Here is an 18,539-nt window from a genome sequence, read left to right as displayed (position 1 = left end):
CCGGGTGAGATTTCGACCGCTATTTCTCGCTCCCGTGATATTGACGGGCTGGAGTGTTCAGAAGTAACGCGCCAATAAGAATAAAACTAATTCACTTCTTTTGCCCGGAAAGCATTTTATTTCTCATTTTACACACCAAATAGCAGTACCAGGATATTCTTTAAGGTAATTGTAGATAGTTTATTTTAAACTAGATTTCAGCACTAATCGAATACGTAATACAAATACAAAAGTCAAAAAAATAGTTACTTTTATTACCGTTTTTTCGAAAATTAACCGATCGTTAAGGGGCTAAATCATCAAATGAATCCATGATTCAAATCAGAAGCCTTTATCAATTTCTTAGTCGTAGGTTGGTGCGCCAATGTTAAATACAATGATTTCGGGGTTTTGAAGCATTAGAAAGAGCTTTATCAAGGTATTATTTAATAACAAAAAAAAAGGAATGATGTTCATGGCACGGTGCTATATAAAAAACTGAATACAATTAATCCTTTTACATAACTGAATACAATTAATCCTTTTACATTACTGAATACAATTAATCCTTTTACCCAATAGATGGCGCAGAGCGCCATTTGTTGGATTTTAAAAAAATATTATTATTAGCATTGAGAACAACTAGGACTGCTTCTTAATCGCGAAAAAGTTCGTAGTAATGAATAGTTTATAGTTAAAAATAGATTTTTTCTCTCCAGAAAACCAGTTATATGAGCAACTCACCCATATGAGCAACTCACAAAGGGGTTAAGGTATAAGGTAGGCCTTTAATACTAATTTACCAATTCAGCGAAATTCTTATACATAACAACAATATTATAGAAAATCACCGAAAATGATTTTTTTTTGTTGTTGTTGTCTCTATGGCAGTTTAGAAGAACATTTAACAACACTCGTAAAAAAATATTTGATGACACAGATGGTCAGGTTACAAAGATTTTGCTCTCTTTTATTATGCAGGATTAATAATGTTCTTTCCAGTAGATGTCGACTTTGTAATTTACATTTTTATATTCGGGGAGAAACTTAAAGAAATTTACACTCCTACTTTTCAGAACATAATTTTTGATGATTAAATCTTTCCAAGTTGTTATATTGTTGGGTGCTGGTTCATAGAGATAAAAAGAAGTTGTACGTGACTATCTGGTGGCACATTGCATTAGAGAACTTTAATATGACACAGCCTTGATTTTTTGTATTAGCGATCTCAAATCGTATTTGTTATGTTCTAAAAGGGCTGTATTCCATCATACAAATTGTGATTGGTCTAAATTGTCGATAAGAGATTCCTACCTTTAAATTTCTTTTCTCTTATCTGTAAAAGGCAAAGACTTTGCCCACTTATTCATCAATAATTCTCCCACTTTCCATAATGTTATGAAGTTGGAACACGTGTTCTTGATAAGATAAATAAAAAAAATTAAAAGTTTCATTTCAATAATTTGTAATTATCAGGGTAATTGGGAGAGATAATTATCCTAATTGATTGAAAAGCTTAATAACATGTTTACATTAAGATTAAAAATCTCAAACTTGAACCATGTGTTCTTATCAAATATGAAGAAAAACTAAGAAAAACTAAATAACAGGTTTTTAGCAAGATAGAAGGCTCAAAGTTGGACCATATATTTATAAGATAAACAGGAGAACTTAATATTAAATATATTGTAGTTAATGGTGTAATCAGGCGTAATTACCCCAATTGTAAGATATGTAAAAAAAATTTGGATCACGTGTTCCTTGCCAGATGTAAAGAAAAAACTAAAAGAATCTCATTTCGAAATTTTGTAGTTATCGGGGAAATTAGGGTGAAATTACCCCAATTGAAATTTATTCTAATTAAAAGTTTGCCACTACGATAGAAGCTTTAATTTTGACCAAGTGTTTCTTATAACGGGAGAGACACTAAAAATGTTTCATTTCCATATTTTTGTGATATTTCGTATTTATGAGTTTGTGTATTCGGACCAACCTTCCGCCAATTTACCCCTTTCCACTAAAATGCTAGGAGCAACCTTCCGCCATTTTACCCTAATCCACTACAATGCTAGGAGCAACCTTCCGCCAATTTACCCTATTCCACTAAAATGCTAGGACCAACCTTCCGCCAATTTACCCTATTCCACTAAAATGCTAACGTCGAGGAGTTGAAGCAATGCTGCCTAACACAATGTACCAATCTAGAGTCACGAAGCGTTGACTGTACAATGTAGTTGTGGAATCGCGAAGCGGTCAGTCCGTTTTGGCCATATTATATCCGGATAGTTCTATTGTAAAAAGAAACGTGGTAATCCCAACTGTTCTGGGTCCTGGTAGTACGAGACGTATAACTTAATTAGTGAAACATCTTGTCTTCATCAATTAACTTATTATTTACAGCATGAGCAAAAAGCGCTTTTATTCAAGATCTACGAAGATTTGGGAGGAATTTCGGTTTCCTCTGAATTTCGGGGATGATGCTATTGCAGTTCTGAATGCGTTTTTATTTCATTTTATTACCGGCGTTGAACAGCTGTTCCATATCGGATTTGCGGTTCCCAAGGTTTTCAGCAGCTTCGTTATTTTAAACTTAACCATTCATAAACTCCCGGATCAAACATTAGGGAAACTAAGTTCAGCTGAAGACGTTTTGATAGAATTAACACGCATTTAATCGGACGCATCAAAGCTTACGAATCGTGAGGAAGAAATTAGAGAGATGAAACAAATTTTAAATAACCTTGAACAAGAGTAGTATAAGTAACGTTAGTAAGCATGCTTGTTCGTCGCCAATGAAGACAAACATTAGCTCAAATTGGCAACCAGCTGAATCAGAGCAGGGCCGCCTCAATAGGAGTTATCAGTTATCACGGCACTTGTATCGTGACGATTCACAGTTACGCTTCTTTCACTTTCTGTTTTGATTTTAATAGTTTAAATGTTGTTCTAAAGAGATAGCTTCATTCATTAAATGTCAAGCTCTGATAGAAAAGAAATCTTCATTTCAACGAAAACATAATTGCTGAATTTCCTTAGTAATATTTTAAAAGAATATTTATTTAGTTATTTTTAAGAGAAATTCAGAAAATAACTTTTTCATCTATCGGCATATTTATATAGGAAGCGTAAGCAGAGTAAATTAAATATTATAACAATTAAATATTTCAACCATAAAAAATCAGATTTTTAAACAGAAAAAAACAGAATTTTTTTTTTAAATATAGAACATTCATTAACCTCAAAACTTGACTTGAAACGAATTATAGGTAATTTTTTAAAAACTTTTCTTTAAATTACTTGACATCAGAAGTCTTCAGCTATTTTCTAACTACAAAAAATAACAGTATACAAAATAAGAAAACTTGTAACGATCTGAACATATCAAAAGCTAACTAGTTAATTTAATAAATGCTATTTCTGTTGTGTTAAAACATTCAGATTTTTTTTTTATTTCTTTTGATTAATTAAAGATGGTAAATATTCCTTCTACAATTTACCTTTATTATACCCTTTTTTTATCTTACTTTTATAACTCCTTCTTTAGAGTCGGGCCTGATCAGAGTGCCAGTCGCAGAGCTAGTAAACAGAACGTGCAAGCAATACTCATTCTACCGTATGGAGTCATAGGGACAACTCGTTATTAACTTGCTAAACCTAACTTAATGACACTTCTTTGCACATATAATAAAAGATAGCAGAGTGTTTTACATATATATTTGATTTTACTGCTATGAATGAATGTATAAATGAAGGGTAAGTTTAAACCCTAAGTTTTAAGCACTCAAACTGTAATTTTTTATCAAACGAACTTTTTATCTTACTTTTATAACTCCTCCTTCAGAGACGGCCCTGATCAGAGCGCCAGTCGCAGAGCTAGTAAAAGATCGTGCAAGCAATACTCATTCTACTGTATGGAGTCAAAGGGCCAACTCGTTATTAACTTGCTAAACCTAACTTATGGCACTTCTTTGCATATATAATAAAAGATAGCAGGGTGTTCTACATGTATATTAGATTTTACTGCTATGAATGAATGTATAAATGAAGGGTAAGTTTAAACCCTAAGTTTTAAGCACTCAAACTGTAATTTTTTATCAAACGAACTTTTTATCTTACTTTTATAACTCCTCCTTCAGAGACGGCCCTGATCAGAGCGCCAGTCGCAGAGCTAGTAAAAGATCGTGCAAGCAATACTCATTCTACTGTATGGAGTCAAAGGGCCAACTCGTTATTAACTTGCTAAACCTAACTTATGGCACTTCTTTGCATATATAATAAAAGATAGCAGGGTGTTCTACATGTATATTAGATTTTACTGCTATGAATGAATGTATAAATGAAGGGTAAGTTTAAACCCTAAGTTTTAAGCACTCAAACTGTAATTTTTTATCAAACGAACTTTTTATCTTACTTTTATAACTCCTCCTTCAGAGACGGCCCTGATCAGAGCGCCAGTCGCAGAGCTAGTAAAAGATCGTGCAAGCAATACTCATTCTACTGTATGGAGTCAAAGGGCCAACTCGTTATTAACTTGCTAAACCTAACTTATGGCACTTCTTTGCATATATAATAAAAGATAGCAGGGTGTTCTACATGTATATTAGATTTTACTGCTATGAATGAATGTATAAATGAAGGGTAAGTTTAAACCCTAAGTTTTAAGCACTCAAACTGTAATTTTTTATCAAACGAACTTTTTATCTTACTTTTATAACTCCTCCTTCAGAGACGGCCCTGATCAGAGCGCCAGTCGCAGAGCTAGTAAAAGATCGTGCAAGCAATACTCATTCTACTGTATGGAGTCAAAGGGCCAACTCGTTATTAACTTGCTAAACCTAACTTATGGCACTTCTTTGCATATATAATAAAAGATAGCAGGGTGTTCTACATGTATATTAGATTTTACTGCTATGAATGAATGTATAAATGAAGGGTAAGTTTAAACCCTAAGTTTTAAGCACTCAAACTGTAATTTTTTATCAAACGAACTTTTTATCTTACTTTTATAACTCCTCCTTCAGAGACGGCCCTGATCAGAGCGCCAGTCGCAGAGCTAGTAAAAGATCGTGCAAGCAATACTCATTCTACTGTATGGAGTCAAAGGGCCAACTCGTTATTAACTTGCTAAACCTAACTTATGGCACTTCTTTGCATATATAATAAAAGATAGCAGGGTGTTCTACATGTATATTAGATTTTACTGCTATGAATGAATGTATAAATGAAGGGTAAGTTTAAACCCTAAGTTTTAAGCACTCAAACTGTAATTTTTTATCAAACGAACTTTTTATCTTACTTTTATAACTCCTCCTTCAGAGACGGCCCTGATCAGAGCGCCAGTCGCAGAGCTAGTAAAAGATCGTGCAAGCAATACTCATTCTACTGTATGGAGTCAAAGGGCCAACTCGTTATTAACTTGCTAAACCTAACTTATGGCACTTCTTTGCATATATAATAAAAGATAGCAGGGTGTTCTACATGTATATTAGATTTTACTGCTATGAATGAATGTATAAATGAAGGGTAAGTTTAAACCCTAAGTTTTAAGCACTCAAACTGTAATTTTTTATCAAACGAACTTTTTATCTTACTTTTATAACTCCTCCTTCAGAGACGGCCCTGATCAGAGCGCCAGTCGCAGAGCTAGTAAAAGATCGTGCAAGCAATACTCATTCTACTGTATGGAGTCAAAGGGCCAACTCGTTATTAACTTGCTAAACCTAACTTATGGCACTTCTTTGCATATATAATAAAAGATAGCAGGGTGTTCTACATGTATATTAGATTTTACTGCTATGAATGAATGTATAAATGAAGGGTAAGTTTAAATCCCAAGTTTTAAGCACTAAAACTGTAATTTCTTACCAAACGAACTTCGAAGAGCCAAAATGTAGCTCGCCAAAAATGTAAACTCTTTTCATTTTTTTAATATAAAAACTATATTAAATAACATAAAAAATGAAATAAAATAAAAATATATAAATAAATAAATTTAAAAAGAAAATAGTTTTACTTCCTTGAGCCGAAATTACTGAAAATATTCCTAACACATCTCACAAATACTCATTCTAAGAGAATCGTTTCAATACAGGTAAAAGTTTCGTTATTGACTATATATGAGATATCATAATAAGACTCACTGTAATTCAGCCTCATCCATGATGCTGACAGTCTCAAGATGCTAACTTTGTCAAGAGGTTTTGAGGCATTTACAGCTGGGGGGACAAGAGTGGCCAGCTGAGCAATCTGGTCGTTGAGTCGGTCACGCCTTTGCTTCTCGGCCTGATTTCGCTGTATACGCACAGCAGCACTGAAATAAAAAAAAAAAATTCCAATTTGTACAGATTTGTAATGAATCAAAGTAATATCGAAACGAAATCTTAAATGCAAAAACAAAGAAACACCTTTGAAAAGTTGAAAGGATTTAAAATTGACAGTTTATTTCATTCTTAACTCACGTCGCAATCGTAAACCAAATCGTAAAACTAACTCTAGAGTGTAAAATTTTTTATAAGAAATATTTATGCACAGAACATATCCAAGTTTTAAGCAAAGTAAAAAAAAGTTTGAACAACTGTTACTATAAAGCATCTTTATTTAAATGTAATACAATACTAAAATTTAAAATAAAAAAGTCCAGCATTCGTTATGTATATTGGAATCCTTTTTTTCAAAAAACTATGTGCTAGGTTCTTTTCTTAAAAGAACTACTTTCTTTAAGTAAAATACTTTTTTTTTTGCTCTAGAAACTATTTCACAGCCGTAAATAGATTGCTAAAATTTCCGAAATTGGAAGCTAGTTTTAACATTCTCAGAAAATTAAACATGAAGTTTCGTACACTTTCCTTTTTTAGAGGAAAGTGTACGAAGTTTTCTTCCTAAAGTAGGATATAATTTTATTCCGAAGACATTTAACCACTTCGGGACTTAAAGTTAATCAAGCGATTCTCCCTTCCCCCTCCCTCCCTCCATATCATAGAAAAGACGATCCTTTCTGACTCCAGCGGCCCATGATCACACGGACGTAATTTCAGTTAGATATTCCCCGACATCTCGTATTAGTACATATGCTTACCTTTTAGTACGAATACGCACGGAATTTGAGAACCTGGGAAAACGTTTTTTTCTCAAGACATCTTAAGATTTATAATATGAAAAATATATATTTGATGATATGAATATATATTTAAAATATGAAAATATATATTTAAAATGAGAAAATATAAATTTGAAAATATGAAATATATATATTTGAATATTAAATATACATGAAAAATAACATTGATGTCCACGCGAGGATAAAATAAGGTTTCCGACCTAGGATAAAATAAGGTCCGGCATCTCGTAATAGTACATATGCTTACTCTTTAGTACGAATACGCACGGAATTTGAGAGCCTGGGAAAACGTTTTTTTCTCAAGGCATCTTAAGATTTATAATTTGAAAAATATATATTTGATGATATGAATATATATTTAAAATATGAAAATATATATTTAAAATTAGAAAATATAAATTTGAAAATATGAAATATATATATTTGAATATTAAATATACATGAAAAATAACATTGATGTCCACGCGAGGATAAAATAAGGTTTCCGACCTAGGATAAAATAAGGTCCGGCATCTCGTATTAGTACATATGCTTACTCTTTAGTACGAATACGCACGGAATTTGAGAACCTGGGAAAACGTTTTTTTCTCAAGGCATCTTAAGACTTATAATATGAAAAATATATATTTGATGATATGAATATATATTTAAAATATGAGAATAAATATTTAAAATGAGAAAATATAAATTTGAAAATATGAAATATATATATTTGAATATTAAATATACATGAAAAATAACATTGATGTCCACGCTAGGATAAAATAAGGTTTCGCAAACTTAAAATGAAAGTTTCATTAAAACTTGCTTTTCACTTACTTATTAGTATAATGGTTTTTGCCTGGAATTTTCTCGTCATTTTTACGCTTTTCCAAGATTTTTTTAGTTTCCATATTCTTAATGGATACCTGGAAGGAAAAAATATTTAATAAGGCGAAACAAAGAATACAGATAATAATGAGATAGAAAATTTCTTTGGATTTGATCAAATTATAATTATTAGTATAATATTCCCAGAATGAATTGAAAAAATGGCGTTGGGATACTGTATTAACTTTAATTACTTATAAAGATTGAATTTCTCTAACTTAAACACTGAAAACTTTTAAAGACTAATTTTATTTTAAAGTGATGCAGCAATGAAAATTTCAAAATCAGTAAGATACATTTTATATTTAATTTTTCTTTAGCACTTCACACTTCTCGTCAACTTGGCGATAATGTAGAAGCTACAGTATGTAAGAAATATAGTTTTGATATTTATTACAGAAATAAATTTTAGTAAAATATATACTTAATGAGCCGTTTAAATAAAAGCAAATTTTGTATGCAAACTTGCACTCACGCTTATAATTTTTTGTATCACAGTCAACTATAATATACAATTCGTATTTTTTTAAAAATATTTTAAATATAATAAAATAAGATAACGTAATATGAAAAATAGCAAAAATTTCGATTTGCTATAAAATTTATGGTAACAAAATTCATTGTGGATAATTTCGTAATTTAGTATTCACTTCAATTTTAATATGTTACGAGTACGTCAGAAAAATATCAAACAAAATTACGTATTTCTTTACTACAATTAGTCATCTTGTATGCTTGCTCTGTTAAAAACTGTTTAAAACCCAGAAAAAATTAACAACATAACCTTATTTCATATTAGATATATTTAAGTAATAATAATAGTTATATGTAGTAATAATAATAGATATACTAATAATAATAGATATACAAATAATAATAGATATACGAATAATAGATATTATATTATTATATAATGTTGTAAAATTATAAAAAAAATTTGGGAAAATAATACCCTTTTTTTGATAGAAAAAAAAATTTGTAACGTTATTATAAATAATACCTAAAAAAAACCTACGCCCCTCGGTAGCTCCCCTCCCCTTTTCTGAGGGAAATAATGGTGAAAAGAATTTAATTTCTTTTAGACCGGCAAGTAGGGCTATAGTTCCGATGCATTTTTTTGCGCTGTATTGAATGAGATCAATCCTGAGACGATCGAACTAATAGTTAAAATGTTATAAGGAATTTATGTACAAAAAGTATAAATTTGTACTTGTACCTATTCACGTATCTGATATTGCTATCTAAGCAATTAAGAAATTGTTTTATATGCAATTTTTTTTCGCTGAATCGAATGACACTATACATAAGTAAATAAAACACATAGTTTAAAAGTCGCAAGAGTTTTTATGCAAAATATCTACTTGTTTGACATTTACACACTTTACTTAACTATCTAGGGACTGCCTGAACATGTAAGGTCAAGGGCGCCGGCAGCGGGGTGCAAGGGGGTGCACTTGCACCCCCCTGGCTGTTTTTTTTAAACAATTAAAGAGATACAGAAAAATTTTGTTATAAAATTTTTTTATTAAACATATTTTTATGGAAAAACAAATAATTAAGTAATTATTGATGCATAACAATTAAAAAATTGTTTAATCAAACAAGAATTGTAATTGTTTGCTGTCCAAATCTGTTTACAACTTTTTCAATTAATTCTGAATCATCTTTGATTCTTTTCTTATGTACACTGAGCATTCACAAACTTGGCAGATATCTTTGGCAGATATCTAAGCTATATTTTTAAATTTCGTTTAATAAAATGTAAATAATATATTTTCTATTAATTATTCAGTTTAACAAAGGTGTATAACACAAACTGACTTCTCGCAACTGTAAAACTTTATCAACACAATAAATACCTATGTTAAGCGTGCACAAACACGTTAGTATACGAAACTACTGTTTGTACTTACTTGTGTTTCAAAGTTAGTAGCTATGCCAGCGCCAGCGCGATCGCCTTTGAGCAAAATTTGCAAGTACAAGAAATTCGTACTTTTTTTTAAATATCTTGCTAACAATGAAGAAATGTATCTTGAAAAAATGGACAGATGAAAGTATATGTAATAACAAAACAAAATGTAATAGCAGAATATTTTAATTTTTTTTCGGGGGGAGGGGAGGGTAGTTTGTTAGAGGGTTGCACCCCCTTTTATATTATTCTGCCGGCGCTCTTGTGTAAGGTATATCTTTCGCTTTAATTTTTCCAGCTAAAAAGGATTTATGTGTATTAAATTTCTTTATTTATTCATTTTTGAATACTTTTTGTTTAATTTTATTATTTGAAATATGTTCTATAAAGCTATTTACCGATGCTGGTGACCAAAAATTCAACTTAAGGATAATAAATATTTTTAAAACTTAAAATATTAATTAGCTACTGTATAAATAAGAAAATTACAGGCATATAAATCCCGCCGACCCTTAATTCTTTTATTCTGGTAAATTACATGCATGTTCAAAGATCAAAATAGTATTTTTTTTTAAGTAAAGGTTTAAATTTGACTTAGTAACAGTACAATGTAAATGATGAATATTTTAACATGTATGCTATAATAGTCAAGTGAAAACTGTTACCACCGTCGTTGAACAGCCAACCCAATTTTTCGGGTTGACGACTACTAATGTTCATCTCCGTAGCCTTGTAATTTTGAACCCAATCGGGAAGACAATGGAACTCCTGGATCAAGTATTAGGAGAAATTTGCCTTTGTGGGGGACTTTTTGAAGAAACTACCCCGCATTTGCGTTAGTTGGAAGAAAAATCACGAAAACCTCCCACGGTTAGCCTGACGGTAAAGGGGACTCTAACCAATGATCAGTTTACCACTGAGGATATTTTACGTCAGCACTGTGGTCGTTGCAAGCCGGATCCGGAGTTCGTATCGACCAGCTATAGCTGGGATTCGAACAGAGTTCAGCGCATTGGTAGGCGAACGCTCAATCAACTGGTCCATCATGGCTCTAAAGTGAAAATTTGAAGAAACTACCAAGTTTCATACCACGTGATATTTGGAAGACGCTTGATGGCTGCTAGAGGACAAACCGTACTAAAGTTTTGAAAGAGATACAACCGCAATTTACCACCGACTGTACCAGTCACACTATTTTTTCTTTTAAGTTCACATTTAACAAACTATTTTTTTTTCCATACTTCCTGACAAAATATATAAAAATCACATTATACAAGCTTTATTACCATGCTAGATGAATACCCGTTCTTCGCACGGAGTAAAGAAAAAAAGAATAAATCAATACTACGAAATCATGCTCAAAACTTAAAGGGATATATTTTGAATTGAAGGGCTTAGTGAACTACAAACTGGGATTAAAGTACCAAGTAAGTGACATTTTTAGGGGAATTAATAATGTATACATCTTACATTATTAATTAATGAATCAGAGAAAATATCAGAAAGTGGTAGCATCAATATGGGCACATTTAATGTAACATAACTGGTTTTTTTTTTCTTTCACTTCAAAATAAATAATCTACAATAGCTGTAAATTTGCTTGTATGATTTTTATTTCAGAGTAGTCAATGGTAAATAAAATAAGGTAAAGAATTATTAGTCCCACCTTCTAATTAATTTATAATAAAATAGTTCGAATACTCCTTTCTCTACCCTGATTATAACCTCTCAGAAAATGTCACTTATCTGGCTTTTCCACGAAGTTTTTCATTTAATAAAGCTAAAAAACTTTCAGTTCTTTATTTATTATTATTTGTTGGCCTTTTCAATAGCTTTACGTTATTAAATTAAGCAAAACTAGTTTTTTTTGTATTCCTTCCCATCAGAATAGAGATTAATTTTGTTGACAGTAATTATAATATTGTAATAGAGAGCAGCATCACTGAGCATAATACTATTGCTCGTGGTTATCTCGTAATAGTCAAAATTTAGCACTATCAAGCAAATTTTCTCTGGTATATATAGAAAAACATTTATTTCCGCAGTATCGGTATTAAAACTGATTAGTATTGGAGTAGTTTTAATATTCACCAAATATATAAATGTAATACTTTGTACCTATATTAGTATATTTCGAAAATTTTACATAGCCCTTCAACATCTGAGCTTCGTACGAAATACATTTATCAGCGGGAGCAAGCTAAAGACGAAATTTTAAAAATAAATAGAATCCTTATAAGACCATGATAAAGGCTTTGGAGCATGATCGTTTCTCTAAACACATTGTAGAATTCTTATATCAAAACTGCACCAATTACCATAATGCCAGTTGTACATATAACCAAAATTAAACGTCGTCTGCTTATGGCGGTTTTCTACGGTTCCCCGATGCGAATTTCCCATATTTTTTTATTATTTCAATTAAAACATCTTACATTATTAATTAAGCATTGGTGTCAATAATAATATGATTATTTTCTTAATTTCAATTAATACATTAATTCCAACATTAATTTAGCATCATTGTCGTCAATAATAGTACGACGATTTTTTACGGTTTCTCTAGAGGAATTAATTCTGCTATTTTGTACATAGCTTATTTTTTTAATTTAAAATTTGAATATATTACCTAAATTAATTAACCATCATTGACGTCAGTAATAGTATGGCGATTGTTTACGTTTCTCTGAAACGAATTAGTACCACATTAATTATGCATTTGAATACATAACTTATTTTTTCCCCTTTCAATTACTGTTGATTTTAAATTATTGACTTCTATAGAAACACGTTTTAAAAGAATTTCTCGAAGCAAAATAAACACACGGTATCAGATAAGTTGAGAGATATCAATTTAGTGTCGTGCTACCACGTGGTAGTATGCGTGCTGCAACGTTAATATTGCTCATTGAATTTTTTCCGATATCTATCTATACATAATAATAAACGCGGCTGTGTGTGTCTGTTTGTCTCTAATCACAATATATCGCCCCAGAAGCCTCTCCCAGGCACGAAACTCGGCACATAATTGTGTTTTGACATAATGAAGAAGTATTTTCTTTTTCTTTTTCAAAAATTTGGATTAGTTTTTTAGTTATTAGTCATTTTCTAAGAAAATCTATGCTTTTTCGTCTTCAAAAAGCCATATTCAAAAAACTATTAAAAAATGCATATACTTTTCTCCACTCTTATAAATGTATGCTAATGTGAACCTTACAATTGAAATATTAATTTTCGACAACTTAAACCAATAATATACGAAGGAACTATTAATTTAATTGTAAGGTTCGCATTAGTTTACAATTATCAAAGTGGTGAAAAGTTTAACTTTTGTATTAAAAATGTGGCAACATATTCGATACGTAAATAGAACGCTTCGCTTTGATATATTTGTCACTGTTCATAATTGTTATAATAAGTTTTTCTTCTTCTTTCCACGCTCTATTTTTTTTTCTTAGGCGAAGACGATAACTTTTGTAGCGATATAGAAATAGAAATTGATACCATAAAAAATTATATAGAAATAGAAATTGATACCATAAAAAATTATATTGAAATAGAAATTGATACCATAAAAAATTATATACAAATAGAAATTGATACCATAAAAAATTAATTCGTTTTCGTGTTCTTTTCATGTATTTAGCATTTTAATTTTTTTCTCTTAAGCGTTGTAGCTATATAATATATAAAAAAGGAATTCAAGACAAAATTGCAGGACAGGAACACTTTAATTGTCCACTAATCTTCAGATTTCCTGCTATGTTTTAAAAAACTTTATTTGTGAAAACCTTTAGCGTGGCGGACAGCGGGCCGCCTTAGGCGGCTAGTAGTGAATAAAAATAATTAGGTATTAAAACATGCACAATAAACTCTTTTTTTCTTAAATGAAGTATAGCTATAAGTTAATCTCTCCTCTAAGCTAAATAACTCTCCAAAATATTAATAAAATTGTATCGTTTATGGTTAACGCTTATCTAATCAAAAAATTCAATTAATTTTTTCACTCATCCCGTTTGAAAGTTTTGTCGTAGAACGTTCTAATGTCGACAGTGACCTTCCTCGTGCTGTATGCCAAATTTCATAGCTTTCGATTGGATTGTTTAGGCGTCTATAAAGGACACACAGACAGGCATTCATTTTTATATACATATAAATTATTAAACTATAAATATATTCTTAACTTTCAAAGAAGTATGATGACAGAATTGATGTCACTTATTACAGTAGCAAAACTGGTTAGCCACAGTATTAATTTTAGAGAAATTGTTAAAAAAAACTGCTAAAAAAACATATTTTTCTTTCAGTTAGACATATAATCATTGTTTGCAGCATAAATACTCAAGAAAGTACATAAAATAAAAATATAACTACAACTAAATATAAAGGATAAATATACAGGGTGCGTAGCCATTGCAAAATAATTTTCCAAGACTTTACATGATCATGATAAAATAACTAATTTCTGACAAAGAACTCTTTTCTTGATTATATTAGCAGTTATAAAATGAACGAGAGATTTTTCGGTTCGATATCAGAGGTTGGAAAATGAAATCTGAAATTGAGAATATCTTGAAAAATGCAGCAGAGTTGCACATGAGAAGGCAATTATCTCTCCGAACCCAGCTCAGTAGACGCACATACGAATAGCTTTTTCATACGATATGAACTGACGGTACGCCGAAATGATTTGTGAAAACGTTGAATAGAACAATGTGAAAAGCACGCTTTTGCATAATACGTGGCGAAAATCGACATATAAAAAATCTAATGTTTGAAAAGGGAAAATGAAGCACTTTTTAAAAACAGCACCTTTAAGTGCTTTTAAGTAACGAAAATCTAAAATAAGCACCTTTAAGCACTTTTTAAAAACGCTACGCACCGTGATATATGAGTTTAAAGCATTGTGCAAATTAGATATCTACGGATAAATTTAATGAATATCTGCATATGCCGTTATTATACGCTATAGTAAGTAATATAAATTTGCATTCACAGAATAGATAAATCGTAGAAAACTTTTCAGGAAGAACAAATATTTTTCATTATATTGATAAAGCCGACAAGAATGAGAGAAACTATGTCTGAAAATTTTAATATATTCTATTCCATACAAATGTAGAAACAGGAATATCAGTTAATAAAATATTTGCTCAACTGAGAATTTTCACAAACTGTAAAAGTACGTTATGAAATAAGAGCAAAGAGTATGAGTAGTTGTGTGTAGAGTAATGAGAATGCAGACTGCTATTTTAAGGAAACGTTTACGTATTTTTAAGGAAACGTTAACATTTGTAAGGAAATATTAAAATGTTTTCATTATTCTCGTTTAACAAACGGAAATAAGTTGCAATCGTTAATTTTTAAAGAAAAATGGAATTTTTTTTTAATTTTAAATATTTTAGATAAGGAAAATAAAGTGAGCGTTTGACATAAATTAACATTTTGTATTCATATTTTTATGCAATGATATATTTACACACATAGAACGCTTCAAATTTGATTAATCTCCTTCTTGACGAAAAAGCTAAAATTATTGGTTTATCGAAAGAAACAATATTAAAATAACATATATTTAAGAAATGTATAAAAAAAATTCCTTGTTTACAATGAAAAAAATTATGAATTCATATTTTCATCGGCATTCCCTAATTATAGTCAGACAAAAAAAAACGAGATTTTTTTTTTTTTTTTTGGTTTAAATTGGTCATAAAACTATGATAAAATAAAAGGTGCAAAATGTTCACTAATTTTAGATATGTGATGCAAGAGAGAGTCGCAATTTTCGGAAACAATGGCATGTTGCATTGTTTTTAGGAACACCTAATTTTCGTAACAGCTGTTAAACATAGGAGTCATTAAGAGCGATAATTTTAAACAACATGAAACCATGATTAGAAATTAATTATATTATAATGAAGCATAAATATACGAATATTACAAAATTAACTATAGTTATACCAATTTTACCAGTTTTTTTCCAGCAAATTATATTTCATTGGAATAGCCATACAAAATTGTTCGTTTAATCCAAATTTATTTTTTCCTACTCACCTTTCATTGTGGATAGCATTCAAATTAAGTTACTGTTTAATTTTTTAGTATCGCAAATTCTTTTTACGATAAATAGAACGGAACAGATGAGGAAAAGAATCTCTCCACTGTGGAGATTCATAAATGGTGGAGGGAGGATTCGGCTCAGTTGTAAACTTTACGTGACTTCTTCAGACCACCGATTACCAAACAATGCTAGAAACTCATTTACTACCATTTGTAGAGATGACTACTGACCGAAAATGGTTTTTTCAGCAGATATACATATGGTGGATAGATTGGCTCATGGCGTTCTACTATTTGAGACAATGGTCTCAAATATTAGTACGCCATGGACTGGCTATTAACAGATGTGGTTTATTTCAATACCTTTCACTCTCTCAGTTGTATTTTTTTTTCATATTCGAGATTTTTTTCGTGTTCAGGAAAGTGAATTAGTTACTCCTTATGAATATGTAGTTGTACACACACTTAATTAATATTAATGCTTTGTTATTTTGCGCCCATTTACTATACAAAATCAAGGCGACTTCATTTATGTAGCTGTATACAATTTAACGATTATAGATAATATTTCAAAACGAAATAACACTCAAAAACATACTTTCCAAGACCTTTAGTTGCAGTTCCAAGCGAATTATGCTTATTTATAGCAAGTCTATCCCCATCAGCAACAAAGAACACTTAATTAATATTAATGTTTTGTTCCCATTTGTTTATTTTGCGCCCATTTACTATACAAAATCAAGTTGACTTCATTTGTGTGATTGTATACAATTTAACGATAGACAATATTTCAATACGAATTTACACTCAAAAACATACCTCTCTCTTTCTAAGACCTTCAGTTGCAGTTCCAAGCGAATTATACTTATTTATAGCAAGTCTATCCCCATCAGCAACAAAAGAATTAGATTTCACAATAAGAAGCCTGGTTTCTTAACATGAGAGGATATCGAATATCCTATATTAGGCAACCTATGATATCGCATATTAGGAACTAATTACGCTGCATAAGAAATACCACTGCCAAAAGTTAAAAGTTGAATTAAAATTGGTTCAAGCTTCATTTTGATACAATTCCATGACAAAAAAGGATCTATAAAACGTAACAGAATATTCACTCGCATTTGAAATTCCACCTAAAAACTCATGACAAGAAAAAAAATTTAAAACCATCCATGATGCCACTAAACTCGATAGAAAACTTTTTCTCACTGTCGTTTTCACAGAACCTTCACATTTGTTGTTTTTAATGCAGTCAATCACCCACTTTTGCAAACATAGGAGCATCTCCTATTGGAAACGATCTCAGATTAGGCACCTTTTCTACTATAGCAATTATCGCCCAACCGTCAATCAGTAGCAGCTGGAGGGAACGCGTTAAAGCTGCTCTAGTTGGCTAAATTTATTCATTCGACTATTTAGCTGATATATCAAATGTAAGATGTTTCTAAAAATATTCGGTATAGTTCTTTTGCTTGCTATGTTACAGCAATATTAAAAAACGATATCGTAGCTCAGAAGCTTCATAAGTTTGACGACAGTATCAAACAAATGATTCAAAGATTAAAGTCAATTTGCCCATGCTCCAATTATTGTTGATAGAATATTTACATTACTAATCTCAACAAAGATTATCTCGCAGAGATCTGAAAGTCACCCAGATAAAATTCAATTAATGTCAAGTTATTTGAAAAATATTTTCTTCTCAGATTGTTAAGCAATACACATCTTAAGCATTTTATACTTATTACAAGAGTTGATATAATAATCAGGAACACAAAGAACTTTCAATTTTCGATACAATCTTCAGAATCAGTATTTAAGCCTGTCAGATAGCTTATCACTGAGATAACATAACGCCTGGCTCTATCAATACCTCTTTAATGTGCCATTTTAAAAAATAACATTCAGTGAAATAATAATCTGATAAAAAATCAATAAAGCATAACTCTTTGAATAGATAGGAATTAATCTGTATTCCATTTACAAGGGACAACTGCCCTCTGTACTCCATTTTCGCAGTTCTTTTCAAATCGTTTCACGACTTGTGTTACTGAACATACTGCAACATAGAATAGTCCATCAAACATATAAGAAAATAATAGAAGGCAAAATTACGGGACGAGTTCATTAGTTAAAATGAGGGAAACGCGTTTAAGGCGTTATTTTCAAAAATATGAAATAACGCTTTTTAGCGTACAATATGCTCTTTTATAACTATTGTAAGTTCAGCCCATTTTTAACAAACACTCTACACTTTCGATACTGATTATGCAAAATGGTATTGCGTGCCCAATTGTTTATGCTCATAAAAATTTGCGAAAATTGAGATTTATTGATCTTAATTTTTTGTCTAATTAGAAAATCTCGCCAATCTGGCGATTTTTTTAAAAAAAAAAAGTTTAGTGAATTTTAAGCATATAAGTTTAATTATCCGCGATAGCCCAGATGATCATTTACATCCAGATAGTAAATATCGTGTAAATAAAAGCTTTGCTTTGAATGTGAAGACTCTTCTACTGCGGCTTTTAATTTTACTTAGCGAAAGGGCCTCAAACACCCTGAAGCTAATTATCCCAAGGGCAATCATCTTTTTACAGTAGT

General features: G+C 30.7%; 1 protein-coding gene across 7 annotated transcripts in view; it reads right to left on the bottom strand.

Annotated features, from left to right (window-relative positions):
• LOC107445918 (hypoxia-inducible factor 1-alpha) overlaps positions 1 to 18,539 on the bottom strand; it is a 220,060-nt gene that overhangs the window by 71,995 nt on the left and 129,526 nt on the right. For all 7 annotated transcript variants that reach the window (XM_016060415.4, XM_071183493.1, XM_016060416.3 and 4 more), the window contains 2 exons: positions 7,916 to 8,004; positions 6,120 to 6,289 (listed from right to left, as the gene is read on the bottom strand). In XM_016060415.4, coding sequence (XP_015915901.1) covers positions 6,120 to 6,289; positions 7,916 to 7,989 — 244 coding nt within the window. In that variant the 5' untranslated portion in view covers positions 7,990 to 8,004. The remainder of the gene's footprint in view (positions 1 to 6,119; positions 6,290 to 7,915; positions 8,005 to 18,539) is intronic.

This window comes from Parasteatoda tepidariorum, chromosome 7 (genome assembly GCF_043381705.1).
Source record: "Parasteatoda tepidariorum isolate YZ-2023 chromosome 7, CAS_Ptep_4.0, whole genome shotgun sequence".
Lineage (NCBI taxonomy): Eukaryota > Metazoa > Arthropoda > Arachnida > Araneae > Theridiidae > Parasteatoda > Parasteatoda tepidariorum.
Note: the sequence above shows the minus strand (reverse complement) of the source record. Positions and strands in the feature narration are given on the sequence as shown.